Genomic DNA, 17,276 nt, shown 5'->3' with positions numbered 1-17,276 from the left:
GAGCACGTTGCACAGGATTGCGTCCAGGTGGGTTTTGAATATCTCCAGAGAAGGAGATTCCACAGCCTCTCTGGACAACCTGTTCCAGTGCTCTGTCACTCTCCTAATAAAGAAGTTTTTCCTCATATTCAGATGGAACTTCCTGTGTTTCAGTTTGTGCCCGTTGCCTCTTGTCCTGTCGCTGGGCAACACTGAAAATAGCCTGGCCTCATCCTCTTGACACCTTCCCTTTAGATATTTGTATATATTGATAAGATCCCCTCTCAGTCTTGTCTTCTCCAGATATAATTAACCTCCTGTATGTACCCCAAGGAAGGTAGCAACTCAAACTCAATATCTCCATCTGCTCTCAAGACAGCTTTGAAAGAAAGAAGAGCGATATAATTCCAAGATCCCCCTATCGCACAGCTAGTCAAATAAATGAGACTTGTATCTGTGATGGCTTCAGCAGCAGGGAAGGATGGAAACAACCCACAGACATGGAGTAGGCAGACTGTAGGACTGAACAGTGGAAACTGAACATGACAGAAGTGGGCATAAGGCCTGAGAAAAGGACAGTGAGCTAGAAATATCTAGCATCTGCTCCTGACTCTCTTCCATATTTCTTCCTCCACCATCCCTCTCATAATACCAACACTTTGGCCTGAGCCATGCCTTTCTCCTCCCCTAGTTCAAAATATCGACTTCAAGATAGACTGGGCATGCAAATTCCTCATTATCAAAATGCTTGGGAGTCAAAGAACACCCTGGAACTGCAAAAATTACAATAACAATTAAAAAAACAAAGCAAAACTACCTTTACCTCAGTGCAAAGGCTGGAAAAAAAGGGTGCAAGAACAACGGCTAAGCATTGCTAACAAAACTGAGCAAAATGCTGGCCTGCGCTGTATTCATTCTATTGCTTTTCCTTATGCTTCAGAGCAAAAACATTGGGGGGGGGGGGGGGGGGAGAGAGAGGAATGAGGCTATCTCAAGTTTCCCAATAGAGGACAGTGGCAGACTGCAATATCTGTTGAAAGTGTTTAGCACTTCTGAATCAATGAGTTCTCAGATGAGAACACTCTCTAGAACATTTTATAGAAAATTCTTCTCCTATAACCTACAAAAAAGCTGGAGACCCCCTTATTCCCTTACAGCAGGCTCTTCTGGCACGATTGCTTTGCACAAGATTCTGCCATTTGAAAATTGATCCTGCAGTTGGCCTAAGATCATAGATTTTATAGATCTGCATTACTACAGCTTTCCACAAAAACATCTCAATGATTTAAAATTTAAACTGATCCCTGCACCCAAACAGCAATAGCTGTTCAAGAAATACAAAATTGCTAATTTTGCTGATGCATTTGAAACGCAGGTTTATGGCTACCAGAGCTACTTAAGGGATACAAATCTTTACAATAGATGCTTAAAGCACTCCTTTTCCAGCTTGCTCTACAAACATTAACAAGCCCTCATGGCAGCCCTGGGAAGAGAGCATGTAAACAGCCTGTATTCTACGGAAGAGCTGAAGCTGAGAGGTTAAGGGACTTGCTAAAATCAACCCCAGAGGGACCTGGTGACATAGAAACCAGAATTCGCACTCAGCCTGTTGCACTGCATTCTTAATTTTGAGGAAGATAAACAATCATTTTCCAGAAGAATAAAATTTAGGTTAGATGTAAGGTATCTTTCTGTCCTGGGAGTGCTCTGCTTTTTAAACAAGGCAGAGTCCATGGGGATGCGGCAAGATAACATTTAATCACCACTACTACATAGTAATCAAGGAAGAACAAGAACAACTTATGCCTGTCATCATACTTCTTATTTGGGGGAAAAATGAAGCACCAATCCTGGAGAACAAAGTTTTGTATGAGTAAAGAGAAGCAGCAAACACAACAGCATTAATACGCCTCCATCTCCAGTTGGAGACCCACGGCCTAGAGCAGGGAAAGAATTCAGCCCTCAGCCCCCAGCTCAAACAGTCCTCAGAGACAGAAGTTTCTGAAGATAACCATCAAAAAAAGGGTCTGCAAGGAGAGCAGCAGACAGACTAAGCAGAGACAACTCTTAGCTCCTACCCTGAAGGATGGAGTTGAGGCAGTTGCCAAAAAAGGCTTTTCAACCCTTCATTTCCCATAGGACTAACTGGGGTGGCAGGGAGGGGAAAAACAATGAGCAAGCCTTGTAACAACACATGATGAAGCTGGAGAGAGGGAGGAGTGGCTTTTACTTTCCAAAGGGAAATTCAGTTATAATTCAGGAAATGGTACTATGGGTCATCAGTGCTCCCCCAAAACCACATGATTTTCACTTGCTTTCTAGCTACTACTTTTCTAGATAAGCTTCCCTCTGACAGATGTCTTGTCATTTATTTAGACAAGCTAGCTCATATCTTTGTTCTTTCAAATATAATCTTTCGTCTCCATCTTAAAGAAAAGGGAGCTTTGCCCAGTGCCAGGATGATTACCACAAACAAGCACAATTCTCACATCACCATCATATTGCCAAAAGAGACTGTGACAGTCTAGACAACAGGACCTGGTTTACAATACCAATCCACAAAACCCAAAGAGATTGTTTTAGATTTCATAATTGATATTCGGGAAGACCGCAAGAGAGACTTTTATAACCGAGAGACAGAATTTGAGAAGTCATTTGATGTCTTATTTTAAGCTTAAAGATAATGAGCCATTCAGATGTTTGTTTAATATGATCTTTCCTCCTTCCACTAGGTTGGATCCAGAAAGCAATGCCCCTCCTGCAGGAATATGACAGTGGGGTGGATGAGACTTCCTAGAGGTTTTACACCTATATTTACAGCCTAGCAGTTCAGAGGCCTGCTCTTAGCTCATTTCAGATGTATCGGGATAATTCTTCTGCCCCTAGAAGCAACTGAGCCATTTGGAGAGCAATTCTTTTGTCTGTGGACTTCAGGGAGGGGCCCGAAGCCAGGGTGACAATGAACTCTCAATTCGCTCAGATCTGTAATTATAAAACGGTCACTGAACCAGAGGCACAAAGAATCAAACAACTGAAATCCCACATTAGCATTTTTGGTGCATGCTGCTTGAAAGTGAAAGCAGCAAAATGAGAAATCCTCTTGGGTGTTTCCCTAGCGAGTTAAACACATGCTGAGGCAGGGCTCCAGAGCAGTCAAGGAAAACTGCCTGCTTGGCCTGGGAAGAGGAAAGGGAGGGAGTTTCAGAATCATTCAGTAATCAGCCCCAGAGTGAACTGCAGCATGTGCACTGAGGGTAGACACTGCCTCAACAAGCCATGGCAGGACTGGAGATGGTTTAAGGTTTACCATGGAGAAAATTTAAAACCTCATGTCCAAAATAACAGGCTTCCACCAACAACCACTGGCCTCCTTTTGTCTGCTGGCAGTCCTCTGCCTTTTGTAGAGCTGCTCCGTTGGCATTTGAAGGGGTTGCTGGGTGGGTAAGCAAGTCGTACCTGAAGCCTTCACACAGTCAAGCTGAAGCAACAAGCTGCCATGTTCTGGCCCAAGACTGATTTTGGTGCCCTACCAGCCTCTGCCCAGGGCAAAAACAAAAGCACTAGTTATTGCTCTAACCTGGTGTTTGCTCCTGGCCTTGTTATTACAATGCAAGAATGGGAAAACGCGTTTGCCAAGACAGTGAAATGCCTCTGCCTGGCAGGACTGCAAGGTAATGATAAACACAGGCGCTGCAAGCCAGGTCTCTCTGTGCGATACCTTTTAGGAGAGGGATAGGCACAGTGGGATCCCTCTAGAGACAGCTCTTTTACAGCCACGTTACCCAACACATGGCTGATGAGCCCATTTAGCAGTGGCAGCCAGATTCCCACTTCAGGATCCCTCTCCTTAGCCATGCAAGGACAGCAGCTCACAGCTCTCATTATCTCCAGTTCTACCTGTTCTCTCAGGAAGCTGCAGACCAGTTCCTACTCAAAGCCCAAAGCCTGCCTAGAGCAGTCCCAGTCAGGGACTTCCTCCCAGAGGGAGGTGATGCTCAGCACGCACAAGATATTCCTCTGTGCTACCGACTAGAGAGGACCCAAGTCTCCCAGAGATGGGACCAACAACAGAAAGCAGAGATTTAAAGCCTGTGCCAGCAGGGATCAACCAAGGTGAACATACCTCACACAGTTGAGGCTCTGCAATAATTAGGATTCAAATTCAGTGGGAAATGTGTGCTAGCCAACACCTAGCTACCCTGAGAAGCAAACAATGGCAATTATTCCAACAGGAAGAGAGAAGAGATTTACCTGTGCATTTGCATATTTTCTCTTAGGGCTTGAAGGGTTTCAAGAGCTTAAGAGCCTTCTGAAGCAAGCTCCTCCTTTCCAAAATAGGAAACAGGCAAGCACAGGAAAGGATCAAGATCTCAAAGGAAGCCTCAAAGCAGGGCAAGGAAAAGACCCCAAGGGTCCAGCCCCTGAATGCTCCGCCTATGCCGAGCTCAGTGGGCAAGAGCTATGCTATGCTCTATGCTGAGACAGTATGACTGTCGTAGCCAAAAAAGACCTAAGTAATCTCTTCCTCGCAAAACTGGCTCCATCAGACCAACAGGTACTACTTCTCCCATGCCTAGTCATAAGGTGAACAAATACGAAGTGAACATGTCAGAGATCCATTTGCAAAACCATCCAATGATCACATCCAAGAACCCAGGAAGTCTAATACCCTCACACAGCCTTCCCAGGTGACACCCGGACAACATTGCCTCATCGACTCCACTGCAACGATTAAAATAATCCCTTTTACAGTGGTGTCCAGGATCCAGGGATTCACATACATAGCCTGCTAGCTACAAAGGGGAGTCCTAGGGATGGTTCTCATTGGGATCCGTCCCTAAAGGCTTCTACAAGACACCCCGGGTAGCAGACAGTGGGGCTTAAGGTATAAAACACGTGGTGCTTTCAGTGTGTCAATGAGGCTGAGGTTCAGCTGGAAGCCTTCCTTCGTGTTTTGTTTCCTTGCTGCAATTCAAGTCACAAGAGATTTCTTGCTGACCAGAAAGTTTCAGCATATTGCATTATAACAAATAAAAACCCTCCTTGCTCTCCAACAGAGCAACTCAGGAAGGTTGGATGGATTTTACCAAATGCAAGTTAAAAGGCTTTTAGATAGTCATTGCTGTTTCTAGCCTTGAACTAGCATGAGAAAGCTGCTTTCTGCAAGAACATTAGCCATGAAATTCTGGAGGAAGAAGAGTTGCAGGTTCAAGAACCAAGAAGTACCTTATTTTATCCCAGGCATGGTTTCCACACATCCCTATTTTATCATTACTGGATTCTTCTGGATGAGAACTGTGTCCAGTTTGAATCCAGCATATTTCTGCTTCAGCTAAAATTAGCTGATACCCTCTGACTGCAGATCCAATGCAATTTAAATCAGTGGAGCAAGAGAAACCTTCAGGTCTTCTACCAGACCTAGTTCTAGTCATTAAAACCAATCTAACCAGAAGATGTTTACATTCCCATATCATCTTGCATCTCACAGGTGCTAAATAGCTTTGATGAGCTACCTTCACATTACCCAACACCAGACACAGCAAAGAGGGTGCCTCTGCCAGGGAGATGCTATCCTCCCCCTTCCCCAGCACCGCACAGTCCTGCCTGAAGGAAGACATTCTAGCTCCCCACCACCACCCTCTAGCAGCTGAGTAAGTGAAGCCAGCACCCACTGCCCCCACCTGTGAAGGCAACCTGACTTGGGGGGGTCAGGCTTTAGCAATATAAGGGAAAATAGAGTCAACTTTCCCTCACAACAACCCCTTGGGTTCCCACTGTAGGGGGCTCAGCCACCCTCCCTGCCCCATCAGGACACCCCTTAAATGTAACTCAATCCCACCTCCCCAGGAGTCTCTGTGAACCCCCCCACTACCTATCTGTGGGAAGACTTCAAGCCCCCCTACCTGCCACCATTCATGCCCACAGGACCCTCACCACACACCTATGAACGCCTTGCAGGAAAAGGGTCAGCCCTTCAGAGACCTCACTCCCAACACCCACAGAAATTCCCACCCCAGCTCACTCCATGGAGCCAGCTGCTCAGCCCACTCAGAGCTTGCCCCATAACCCTCCTGCTCTCGCTCCCCTATGCCTTGCAGGGAGTTCATCCGCAACTCACCCTCCCCCCTCCCAACACACTCCCCCACACCTCACTTCATCCCACAGCACCAGAGACCAGACTGCCCCAAAGTCCTGCCTCACATCCTGAGCCCCAGGCAGCACCCCCAGAGCCTTGCCCCAGCTTTCCCCCTCCCACCCCACACCGGGCAGAGCCCAAGACCCAAGTGCCTTCCTGTATACACCCAGCCTCACAGCCCCCAAGGTCCTCCCCTTCCCCCGAGCCCCTCCCAAACCCACGCACCCCACAGCCCTCGCTCCCCCAGAAATCCCCACAGCGTTCCAACCCCCTAAGTCCTCTCAGCCCCACACACCCCACGGCCCTAAGTACCCCTCAGAGCCTGCTCCATCCCACGGCCCTCATCCCCACAACCCTCTGCCCCTCAAAGTTCACCTCAGCCACACAAAGCCCGCGGGCCTCATTCCCCCACAGAGCTCACCTCAGCCCCACAGACCCATCACTCCCCTCCAGAACCCACTCCAGCCCCACACACCTCAAGGCCATCACCCCCCTCCATCTCATCACAGCCCCACACGCTCCACGGCCTTCATCCCCTCCAGAGCCAAGTCCAGCCCAGCCTAGCCCCACATACCCACCGCCCTCACCCCTCTCAGAGCCCAAATCGGCCCCATACATCCACGGCCCTCTCCCCATATCCCCCACTCAAGCCCCCTACCTGCCAAGCCGCCGCTGCTCCCGCTGCTGCCCCCCGACTCGGGCCCGGCCGACGCCATCTTGGTGCGCGCCCTCCTCCTGCGGCGGCTCGCGCACTCCCCCCGCCCCCTCCCCAGCCTGCGTTCAGCCCGCGCCGCCCCTCCTGATTGGTACCGCCCGCCCGCCCGCCCTGCTCCGCCCCGCCCCGCCGCTCAGGACCGCACCATCCGGCAGCGGGCGGGAGGGACAGCGGCGCCCACACGCAGAGCCCGCGCGGCTGACCACTTCCCTCACCCCCCCCCCACTTGGACGCTCCTCCACCCCCGGACGCAACCACTCGGCGCGGGGCAGGAGGGGGGGAGAGTCCTCCCAGGGCGGCGGCCCCACCTGTTTCAGTGCTTGGCGGAGGTGGCGGGAGGGGCCTGCGTAGGGCGCATGCGCGTCAGTGGGGGGGAGGGGGTGAATGAAGCAGGCATGGAGGCTGCCATGAGTCACGTGATGGGACGAGCGGGCCAAAACAATGCCGCGGGGGGAGGGTCACGAACCGCGGGTGACGTCACGCCAGGGTGCGGCGGTGACGTCACACTCCTGACACCACAGAAGAGCCCCCGCAGGGCACATACCCTACACAGAAGCCTACTCCAGGCCCTATACCTAAGAGGGGAGCCCTCCCGCCGCAGACCCGCACCCTGCAGTGCCCTCCTTCTAGCCCCTAGGGGGAGCGCGAGCACCATCGACCTCTCGGCGCTCGCTCGGCCCGGCCTGCCCATGGCGCGCGGGCGGGGCAGGGCGAGCAGCGGCGCGCCGAGCGCGGCGGCGGCGGGATGAGCTTGGTGGAGGGTCGGGCTCCGCGGCGCACGGCTGGGAACCGCCTCTCGGGGTTGCTGGAGGCCGAGGAGGAGGATGAGTTTTACCAGACCACATACGGCGGCTTCACCGAGGTGTGGGGGTGAGGGGAGCCTTTGAGGGGGCACTGGAGTGGTCTAGGGGGGCTCGAGAGGGCTCTTAAGGCTTTGGGGGGCTCTGAAGGACCCCTATGAGGGTATTTTAGAGGTCCTGAGGGGTTCTGAGTGTGCTGGGAGACTCTGGGAGGTCCTGGGAGGGTATTTGGGGGGATTTGACGTGTTGCAGGGCAGTAGGGATCCTGGGAGAATATTTGGGGGTGTCTGAGGGGGCCCTCAGATATTGGGGACCTTTAGAATAGCACTGGGGGGACAGAAGGCCCTGAGAGGGTGTTTGGGGGGGTCTGAGAGGATCCCGAGGGCATTGGGGGGACCTGGAAGCCTTTGTGGGAGACCTGGTAAGGTTGGGGGGGCCAAGGGAGGGTATTTGGGGGGGGATGACAGGTCTCTGAGGTTGTTGCGGGAGTTCTTTATGGGGGCACTGGCTGGGGTGGGAGGCCCTGGGAGTGTATTTGAGAGAGTCTGAGATGGTCCTGGAAGGGTATTAAAGGCCTTTAGGGGGCCCTGGGAGGAATGGGTGGCCCTGGAGCTGTGGAAAGAGGGCTTATGAACTGCTGAGTGTTTTGGGGGGCTCTGAGTGGGTATTGAGAGTCCTTAGGGGAAGGCACATGGGGCTTGGGGGCAGGTGAGGGGCTTGGGGATCCCAGTGCTTTAAGTGGTATGGGGGTCACAGAGAGACCCTCAGGGATAGTAAGAAGTCTGGGGAAGGGGATGGGGGCTAGCAGGGAGGTGCGAGGAGCAGGAGGGTCTCTTGCCTGGGGGGGCACTGAGAGAAGCTGCCCCCACAGAGACAGGGTTACTTCCCCCGTGGGGCAGGAGGGCACTGGGACTCAGGGCCACATGGGGTGGGGAGCAAAGCCCTGCGGGGGTGACGCGGCCTCTCTGTTCCCGCAGGAGTCAGGCGATGATGAGTACAAGGGTGATCAGTCAGAGAGCGATGATGAGGTGGACTCGGACTTCGACATCGATGAGGGCGAGGAGCCGACCAGTGACCAGGACGAGAGCGAGCCCAAGCGGCGGTGCCGCGTCGTCACCAAGGCCTACAGGGTGAGGGGCGTGCGGGGCTGTCTGGATGGGACTAGGCTCAGGACTCCTGGGTCCCCATCCCAGTCCCGGGAGGCACCAACCCATACCAGGACATCACTGCTCTGTCCTTGAGAAAGGGCAGAGGTGTTGGGAGGACCTGAGCTACCTCCAAACTACTCGGAGAAGATACAGGCATTCCTGGAAAGATGGGATAATTAAGAAAAGCTAACAAAGCTGCTGCTATTAACAATGTCATTCGTCGTGAGGGGGGGATGTTCCTCTCTGGGGCTGTTGGTGCTTCAGCAGGGACCACTGTGTGGTCCCTGAACAGGTTCTTGTTTAAACAAGGCCGAAACCTTAGCGGGGAGGGAAGTTTTCTCTTTTTTTCATGTCACCTCATGTCTGATCCCTGTAGGAGCCCATCAAGAGCCTGCGACCCAAGAAGCCGGACACTCCCAGCAGTAGCTCCCAAAAGGCCCGAGAGGTGAAATCCACCCCCTTGGAGCTCCAGGATGAAGTGGGAGACAGTGAATGTATGTGGGCTGGGATGTATCCACCTGGGTGGGCCGGAAATGGGTCCTTCTGAAGCCTCTCTCAAAGCTGGGCTGTGCACTGGGGTCTGGCTCAGGCTGTACAGGGTGGCTTGGGCCCAGCAGGTGTCCCCAGTTGACTCCTGTCCACCCACGGCAGGTCGGAAGCACATGCGGCAGTCAACGACAGAACACACGCGCCAGACCTTCCTCCGCATCCAGGAGCGGCAGGTGCAGTCCAAGCGCAAGAAGGGTGGCCCCAACTATGACCGCCCGCTGACGCAGGAGGAGTTGCTGGAGGAGGCCAAGATCACAGAGGAGATCAACCTCCGTTCCCTGGGTGAGCGGGGCAGAGTGCCAAGGGGCTGCCCTGAAGTGGTGTGGGCTGGTGAGTGAGGGCATCAGTGAGGTGCTGAGACCCCATTTGTCCCCACCTCTGCAGAGAATTATGAGCGCCTGGAGGCCGACAAGAAGAAGCAGGTTCAGAAGAAGCGGAAGTGCGTGGGGCCTGTCATCCGCTACTGCTCCGTCACCATGCCCCTCATCACAGAGTTGGGCAAGGAGGAGAATGTGGATGTAGAGGGGTAGGTTGCCTCACAGCATGCAGCTAGGCCCCTCCGGTGTCAGGTCCTACTCCAGATTGCTCCCCAGGCTCTGTCCCGTCACACTGAGGGGGAAGTGGGTTTCGAAAGGCACATTCGACTCCCTAACTCTGCACTCCAGTCCTGTGGAGGGGATTGAGGAGGGGATTTGGTGGCTTTGACTCATCCAGGAGTTGCCTCAGGGTTTTCCCAAGCCCTTAGTGTCCTATCGGAGCTAATTGCAGCCTTTCCAGGTTGGATCAAGACCTGCAGCAGGCAGAAGCAGTGCCAGCTGTGGCTCCGTCCTCTGCTGGGAAGTGTTCCCGTACCTTCATCACCTTCAGCGACGATGAGACCTTTGAGCACTTCTTCCCCAAGGCGAAGCAGCCCCGGCTGCCTGTGCGTGAGATCTGCCCTGTCACCCACAAGCCGGCCGTCTACCGCGACCCCATCACCGACATTCCCTACTCCAACATCCGTGCCTTCAAAATCATCCGCGAGGCCTACAAGAAATACATCACAGCGCATGGGCTGCCCAGCGCTGCTGCCTCTGCTGCCCTGGGGACTGGTTCCCCTGGCCCTGACCCCAATGTGCGTGCTACCCGCCAGAAGATCATCATCAAGCAGAGCGTCCCGGCAACCTGAGTGCCAGTGCGGGGCTGGCAGGGCTCACAGCCATGTTTGGGTGGCTCTGAGTTGAGGCCTCTCCTCTCTGTGTTTTGACTCCTGGGTGATGGTTCATTGTTCTATTTATCTACTTTATACTGTTTTTTATATTAAAAAGAAATAAATCCTAGGAGCAGCTGTATAATAAAGCCAGTATCTGCTGACTGTCTTTTCTGCCAGTAAGCAAGCAGCGTCTGCAATGGAAGCAGGCCCTATGGTAAACAAACGCTGTGTACAGCCTCTTGTTTTCTGGGAGACCCTACAATAAACAAGCAGTAGCTGTTCCTATTCCCTGCAGTGTGGCATTGCTGCAGGAGTGCCTGTTCCTTGACTGTTCTGGTCTCACACCTTCTGCCTCTGATCCTGGTGGATTAGGGGCTGGGGGAGGGGGGAGCAGAGACACCCTGGGCAGTCTCAGAGCAAAGCAGGGGGAGACTTCCTCACAGGGGAGAAGGGGGAAGTTAGGGGCATCTGCAGGGCCCGAGGGCATGAGACTCAGCCTTTCCATGTGTCCCTGCAGCATTGGGAACTGGCTCGAGCCTTGTCCCTGGAGAGCACAGCCCTAGGAAACCCTCCACCAGTCCCCAAACTTCTTTCTCCCCTGGCTAGGGTGGACGCAAATGGCAGTGAGCCCCTTCCCGGTGCCCTGAGGGGTGCTCAGAGCCACTGGTACAGGCACAAGGGGCCCCCTGATGGCCTGGGGCACCGGGGTGGAGCTGGTGTGGGGGGTCTGGCAGGGCTCGATAACGCACGAGGATATCTGATCTTGCCCCTCCCCACTGCCGGCTCACAGAATAAAACGCTGATCTCATGCCCTGCGCGGCTGGAGCCCTTGGCTCGGCACTGGGGCTCGCGCTTAGGCAGGCTCAGCGGCCCCGGCCAGCGGTGAGGTAGGGCCCTGGGCTGGGGGGGGACCCCAGGGTGGGGTGGGGGGGCCAGGCCACCCCTGGGGACACCGGCTCAGCGTCGCTCAGTAGGGGAGCAGGGATGGGCAAATCCCCAGCCCTCTCCCATGGGTGTCTGTCCCTGCTGGGAGACCTGGGTGCTCCCAGTGCCCCCCAGCCCTTGGGACCCAGGCATCTGGGGGCAAATCTCTACTCAAGCTCCTTTCCTTAAGGAAGAGAAAGCCTGAGTGGCTGGGGAGTCGTGTCCCAAGTGTCAACCTGTGCTTTCCTCGGGGGGGGGCCCAGGTGTTCGGGGCAGAGGGGCATTGGGCATAGATGGTGTGTGTGGGGGGGGGGTGTTGGGTGCTTCCCCCCCAACTGGGGCTGCCTAACTGGGAACAGTGGGGTTGATGGGGTGGGGGTGGGGGGGCAGGATGTGTGGGTCCCAGCCCTGTGGAGCACCCTGGAGCCATGCCTCAGTTTCCCCAAGAGAGATCACAGACTGGGGGGGGTGGTCTCTCCTTGCACCCACACTACCACCTGGACCCCCCCCAACCCAGAGAGGGTTCACCCTAATATGGGGGTGTCTTCCTGCTGTGGGGACCATCCCACTGGCCACTCAGCCCCCCCCCCACCGGTTCCCCCCCAGGCCACTCCCTGCCCCCTCTGCCCCAGCCATGACGTCCTACCGGCAGGAGCTGGAGAAGTACCGGGACATCGATGAGGACAAGATCCTGCAGGAACTCTCAGCTGAAGAGCTGGCACAGCTCGACCTGGAGCTGCTGGAGATGGACCCCGAGGTGGGCACCCATGGGTGGGGGAGCCCAGTGGTTAGAGCATGATATGGCCCTGGATGCCCAGGTTCTGCCACTGGTGCTGCTGCTGGGGGGGAGACTTGGGGGGGGGGTGGTGACAGCCCAGGGCAGCCAGACACCAGCACCCATGGGTGTCATGAGGCCATCCCCAGAACGTGCTGCTGCCGGCCGGGCTGCGGCAGCGGGACCAGACACAGAAGAGTCCCACCGGGCCACTGGACCGAGCAGCCCTGCTGCAGCACCTGGAGAAGCAGGCGCTGGAGGCAGGCGAACGCGACGACCTGGTGCCCTTCACCGGCGAGAAGAGAGGTATGGGGACACGGGGGGCCAGGGCCCCGCAGCACTGGGTATATTTAGCCTGGCAGAATGGCCCTCGCCAGAGGCTCAGATGTCCTGGGCAAGCTGGGTTGCCGCCAGGCTGGGCACAGCCACCCCTACCCCCCCACACATATGTCACCCCCCCCCTTCCCCCCCAGGCAGTGCCCCTCTCCCAGCAATTTCACCCCCCAAGCACTGTCCCAGCACAGGGGCATGAGGTCCCCAGACCCAAGGCTGGCATCATCCAGCTTGCTGGGCCCTTCTGAGGCAGCAGGAGGTGGTGTGAGGCTGCTTGAGGCTGTACAAGGCCGTGCAGCATGGCATGGGCCTGTGCACTGCGGTCTGAGGCAGCATGAGGCCGTACAACATGGTACAAGGCTGTGCAATGTGGTATGAGTCCATGCAATGTGGTACAAGGCAGCATGTTGTGGTGCCAGGCATTGTAAGGCAGCACAACGCAGCACAAGAGCCCAATACGGCACGAGGCAGTATAATGCAGGACAAGGCAGTGTGAGGACGAAGTGGTGTAATGGGGACAAGGTGGTGCAATGCAAGACGAGGTGGTATGAGGCAGGGCAATGCAGGACGAGGCAGTGCAGTGCAGGACAAGGCAGTGCAATGGGGCACAAGGCAGCACAATGTGGTACAAGGCAGTGCGATGCAGGACAAGGCAATACAAGCAGTGCAATGTGGGATGAGGTGATGCAAGGTGGTGCAAAGAGGGACAAGGCAGGACAAGGTGGTGCAATGTAGCATGAGACAGTGCTAGGCCATGCAACGCAGTATGAGGTGGTGCAATGCAGTATGAGCCAGTATGAAACAGTGCAACACAGCATGAAGTGATGCAACACGGCATGAGGTGGCATGCCCCCCCCCCCCAGTGACCCCGTAACCCCATGCCCAGGGAAGCCCTTCGTGCCCAAGAACCCCACGCGGGAGATCCCACGTGAGGAGCAGATCACACTGGAGCCGGAGCTAGAAGAGGCGCTGGCCAACGCCACCGAGGCTGAGATGTGCGACATTGCAGGTGGGCCTGGCACCATGCTGGTGTGACACACAGGGGCCATTTGGGACATGGGGGAGAGTGCATTGCATGTGGAGGGGGTGCACAGCTGCGTCTCACTAGGGCCATGCACATGTCCCTGGCTCTGCTGGGGCAAGCTGCCAGGCGTATGCCGTGGCTCCCCGCCCCCACCCATCCCTGTGCTGGGTCCCGGCCAGGGCCCAGCTAAAAGCGGCACCCAGCCCTGCACTCAGCTTTCAGCACTGGCCCCTGGCCACCCCGCACTGCACCGGGCCCCAGTGTCCCTACAGGCAGGAAGTCCTGGGGACAGTTGAGGCAGTTCTGGGGGGTCCTGGGGGCAATTGGAGCTGCCCTGGGGGGGGTCCTGAGGGCAATTAGGGCTGCTCTGGGGGGTCCTGGGGGCAATTGGGGCCAGTTTGGGGTGACCTGGGGTCCTGGCTGACTGTGGCCCTGCAGCCATCCTGGGCATGTACACGCTGATGAGCAACAAGCAGTACTACGATGCACTCTGCACCGGGACCATCTCCAACACGGAGGGCATCAACAGTGAGTGTCTGCATGCAGGACATGGGACACAGCATATGGCCACAGTGCCAGGCTGGTGTTGGGGGGAGGGCAGGATTTGGGGAGCACAGGACTGGCAGGGGTATTGGGGCCAGGGATCCCTCCTGGGATGTGGTAGTGTGGCCGTGTGCACCCGCATGTCCCATGTGCACTTGTATGCATATGCTTATGTACACAGATGTTCATGCAGGAATGCATGTGCAGCTACGCCTCTGTGTGCACATTGGGGGTGTGCGTGTCCACGTTTGACCGTTTATGTCCCCATGCACATGTCCATGCTTGGCTATGTGGCCCTGCGTGCACATGTTTATGTCTGGACATGGGGGAGTCCTGTGCACCTGGGTTCGTGCACACACATGTCCTGCCCAGGTGTGGTGAAGCCAGACAGGTACAAGCCAGTGCCAGACGAGCCTCCAAACCCCACCAACGTGGAGGAGACACTGCGGCAGATCCAGGCCAACGACGGGGCCCTGGAGGACGTCAACCTCAACAACATCAAGGTGAGAAGCCTGGCATGTGTGTCCCTGAGGTGTCCCATCCAGGGGTGTCCCTGGGGCATCCCTGGGGTGCTGATCCCATCTGGGGGCATCCCCAGGAGGCTGCTCACTGTCCCAGGGTGCTCCTAGGGCACCCTAGGGTGCTGATCCATGTCCTGGGGCATTCCCAGGGGGCTGGTCCCTGTCTTGGAGTGTCCCTGGGATGTTCCCAGAGTGCTGGTACAGTCCTGGAGCGTCCCTGTTGTGCTGGTCCCCATCCTAGCATGTCCACAGGGCATTCCCAGGAGCTGATCACCATCTTGGCGCATTCTCATGGGGCAGGTCCCTGTCCCACAGTGTCCCAAGAGCACCCAAGGGTGCTGGTTCCTGTCCAGAGCATCCCTGAGGCACATGTCCCTATTCTGGGTGCCTCTGGGGTGCTGGTCCCCGTCCAGGGGTGTCTATGGCATATCTCCAGGATACTGGTCCCCATCTTGGGGTTTCCCCAGGGCATTTTCAGAGTGCTAGTCCCCATCCCAGGGTGTCCCTGGACTGTCCTCAGGGTGCTGGTCCCTGTCTCAGGGGCCACAGGGTGTCCCTGTGGAGCAGCCAGCCAAGGATAGCACAGTTCTTTCCTGGGGTCAACTGGTTTCTGCCCCCTGCTCGTCTGTCCCTCTATCCACACCTCTATGTCACCCCTCCCCTACACATGCCCCTAGTCTTTGGTAAGACCCCTCCAGCTGCTTGGTGATACCCATATTCCGTCAGGGATGCTTATGTCCCCTTGGTGACATCCCACATCCCCTCAGTGACACTTACATCCCCTTGGGACATCCTGCATCCCCTCGGAAATGCCTCCATCCCTTGGGTGATATCCACATCCCCTCGGTGACATCCTTGTCCCCCCACCACAGGACATTCCCATCTCCACGTTGAAGGCCATCTGCGAGGCCATGAAAACCAACACCCATGTCAAGAAGCTCAGCCTGGTAGCAACCCGCAGCAATGACCCTGTGGCCAGCGTGAGTCCCAGGTCTCCTCCACTGTGTCCTAGACACAGAGGGGACACGGTCCTCTTCCCCTGGCTCCATATGGGAGGCACGGAACTGCCAAGACCACGCAGCAGTGGCTTTTCCGCAGTTCCCCAGCACCATGGAGGTGTTGGCAGTCCAGAATGTGCCAGTGGGAGAAGTGTTGGCCCCTGATGACACCCCAAGGTGACACTCAGCTCTTACAGGCCGTGGCAGAGATGCTGATGGAGAACAAGACCCTGCAGAGCCTCAACATCGAGTCCAACTTCATCACTAGTGCCGGCATGATGAGCATCATCAAGGCCATGTACCACAACAGCACCCTGAGGGAGCTCAAGGTGGACAACCAGGTAGGGATGGGTAGCCATGGGTGGCCTAGGGTGATCATGGGGGGGGGTGTCTAATATCCCACTGGTGCAGGGTAGAGGGGTGCGTACTGGTCCCAGCTTACTCAGTTGGGTCTGTGCCCCGCAGTGCCAGCGGCTGGGTGACACAGTGGAGATGGAGATGGCCACGATGCTGGAGCAGTGCCCTTCTGTCATCCGCTTCGGCTACCATTTCACACAGCAGGGACCACGGGCCCGTGCTGCCAGTGCCATCACCAAGAACAACGAGCTCCGTGAGTGCCTTGGCTGCACCTGCTCTGGGGCAGAGCGGCCTAAAGCAGATTGATCCCCTGCAGCTCCAGGGAAGGAATCAGGGAAGGGGGTCCCATTGCCAATCCATTTTTCCCTCTGCCCTGCAGGTCGTAAGCAGAAGAAAACATAATCTGCTGTGGCTCCACATCCCCATGGCTGCTGTGGCGCCCCAGACACCGTGTCTCAAGGCAGCCGCCTGGAGCTACAGTGCATGCTCAGCTACCGACCCTGCTGCAGAAACAAGCTCCCTGGGAGCCGAAACCTCTGTAAATAAAGAGCATGGAGGGACGCAGACTCGGGGCTCTGCTCGTGGCTGTGGGGGATGAGGTCGGACACTGGTCCAGGGTGCGATTTGGGGGGTGCAGGGAACCCTGCAGATTAGCTGAGCAAGGGTGAGAGTCCCAGAGAGGTGCAGATTCTGGGCTACCCTGCTTTTCAGGACCCTCACTAGCCTCGAGCCATTAATCCAGGGCTCGTTAGGGTGGGGAAAGGGGCTGAGATGGACACCTAGGTCCCTGTGACGCAGGGTGTGACGAGTTGGGAGCCAGCAGGCCCTGTGGCTGGTGTATTTATACCCAGGGGATTGGGTTACGGGCTGGGGTGAGCAGGGGGAGTGGGGCACCCCCATGGTGAGGAGCTGGGTGCCCCCATGGCACAGAGCCACGCACCTGGGTTTGTGGAGGCCAGTGAGGTGGGGGGGGGCACAGGGACCTGGGAACAGCCCCCAGGCATGTACCAGGCTTGGCCTGGCTCCTGTCAGGGCTCTGGCACCCAGTCCATCACCTATTTATAGGCAAGGGTAGATCCCAGTGCCCAGGTGTAACATCACCCTGGGCGGTGCTACCAGGGAGCCCACAGCCCTCCTTGGGGTCAGGGTCTGGCCCCATGCTGGACCCTTCAGCAGGTGCTTCTCCAGGGCTGCGGTTGCCAGCTCAGGGTGCTGGGAGGGAACAGGCTCTTAAACAACAGTCCCATGGGTGCCATCCCGATGTGGGGGTACCTGCAGGACC

At 56.1% G+C, this 17,276-nt stretch overlaps 3 protein-coding genes across 12 annotated transcripts in view; 2 read left to right on the top strand and 1 right to left on the bottom strand.

Moving 5' to 3' along the window:
• The window catches only part of LOC104139543 (putative PIP5K1A and PSMD4-like protein), a 41,828-nt gene extending 34,948 nt beyond the window's left edge, over nt 1–6,880 (bottom strand). The window contains exon 1 of the mRNA XM_068921935.1: nt 6,774–6,880. Coding sequence (XP_068778036.1) covers nt 6,774–6,831 — 58 coding nt within the window. The 5' untranslated portion in view covers nt 6,832–6,880. The remainder of the gene's footprint in view (nt 1–6,773) is intronic.
• Nucleotides 6,881–6,961: 81 nt separating this feature from the next.
• VPS72 (vacuolar protein sorting 72 homolog) lies at nt 6,962–10,665 on the top strand. The gene is made up of 6 exons (XM_068922036.1): nt 6,962–7,692; nt 8,608–8,760; nt 9,155–9,272; nt 9,430–9,609; nt 9,712–9,853; nt 10,105–10,665. Exons 1-6 carry the CDS (start codon nt 7,576–7,578, stop codon nt 10,493–10,495), a joined length of 1,101 nt encoding a protein of 366 aa, XP_068778137.1. The 5' UTR covers nt 6,962–7,575; the 3' UTR covers nt 10,496–10,665.
• A 625-nt stretch (nt 10,666–11,290) lies between these two features.
• TMOD4 (tropomodulin 4) lies at nt 11,291–16,564 on the top strand. 10 transcript variants are annotated; one of them, XM_068922018.1, is made up of 10 exons: nt 11,291–11,406; nt 12,096–12,200; nt 12,368–12,524; nt 13,438–13,560; nt 14,014–14,103; nt 14,491–14,621; nt 15,512–15,619; nt 15,835–15,978; nt 16,103–16,247; nt 16,374–16,564. In XM_068922018.1, the coding sequence occupies exons 2-10, from the start codon at nt 12,189–12,191 to the stop codon at nt 16,394–16,396; spliced, it is 933 nt and encodes a 310-aa protein (XP_068778119.1). In that variant the 5' UTR covers nt 11,291–11,406; nt 12,096–12,188; the 3' UTR covers nt 16,397–16,564. The 10 variants fall into 10 exon arrangements, with proteins under 10 accessions (XP_068778119.1, XP_068778113.1, XP_068778109.1 ...); XM_068922012.1 differs by having other exon boundaries at nt 11,298–11,406; nt 12,050–12,200; nt 16,374–16,561; XM_068922010.1 differs by having other exon boundaries at nt 11,306–11,401; nt 16,374–16,561.
• Nucleotides 16,565–17,276: the final 712 nt, after the last annotated feature.

Source organism: Struthio camelus, chromosome 30 (genome assembly GCF_040807025.1).
Source record: "Struthio camelus isolate bStrCam1 chromosome 30, bStrCam1.hap1, whole genome shotgun sequence".
NCBI classification, from domain to species: domain Eukaryota; kingdom Metazoa; phylum Chordata; class Aves; order Struthioniformes; family Struthionidae; genus Struthio; species Struthio camelus.
The sequence above is the reverse complement of the archived record's forward strand: the minus strand, read 5'-3'. Positions and strand labels throughout refer to the sequence as shown.

Bases quoted from the DNA above. Each gene is read 5' to 3' on its own strand.
- VPS72 (XM_068922036.1), top strand. From the start codon at position 7,576: ATGAGCTTGGTGGAGGGTCGGGCTCCGCGGCGCACGGCTGGGAACCGC. The intron at 9,273-9,429 runs GTATGTGGGCTG...CACCCACGGCAG, and splicing joins TGAAGTGGGAGACAGTGAAT to GTCGGAAGCACATGCGGCAG. The intron at 9,854-10,104 runs GTAGGTTGCCTC...CAGCCTTTCCAG, and splicing joins GAGAATGTGGATGTAGAGGG to GTTGGATCAAGACCTGCAGC.
- TMOD4 (XM_068922008.1), top strand. From the start codon at position 11,327: ATGCCCTGCGCGGCTGGAGCCCTTGGCTCGGCACTGGGGCTCGCGCTT. The intron at 11,407-12,049 runs GTAGGGCCCTGG...GTTCCCCCCCAG, and splicing joins CGGCCCCGGCCAGCGGTGAG to GCCACTCCCTGCCCCCTCTG. The intron at 13,561-14,013 runs GTGGGCCTGGCA...GTGGCCCTGCAG, and splicing joins TGAGATGTGCGACATTGCAG to CCATCCTGGGCATGTACACG.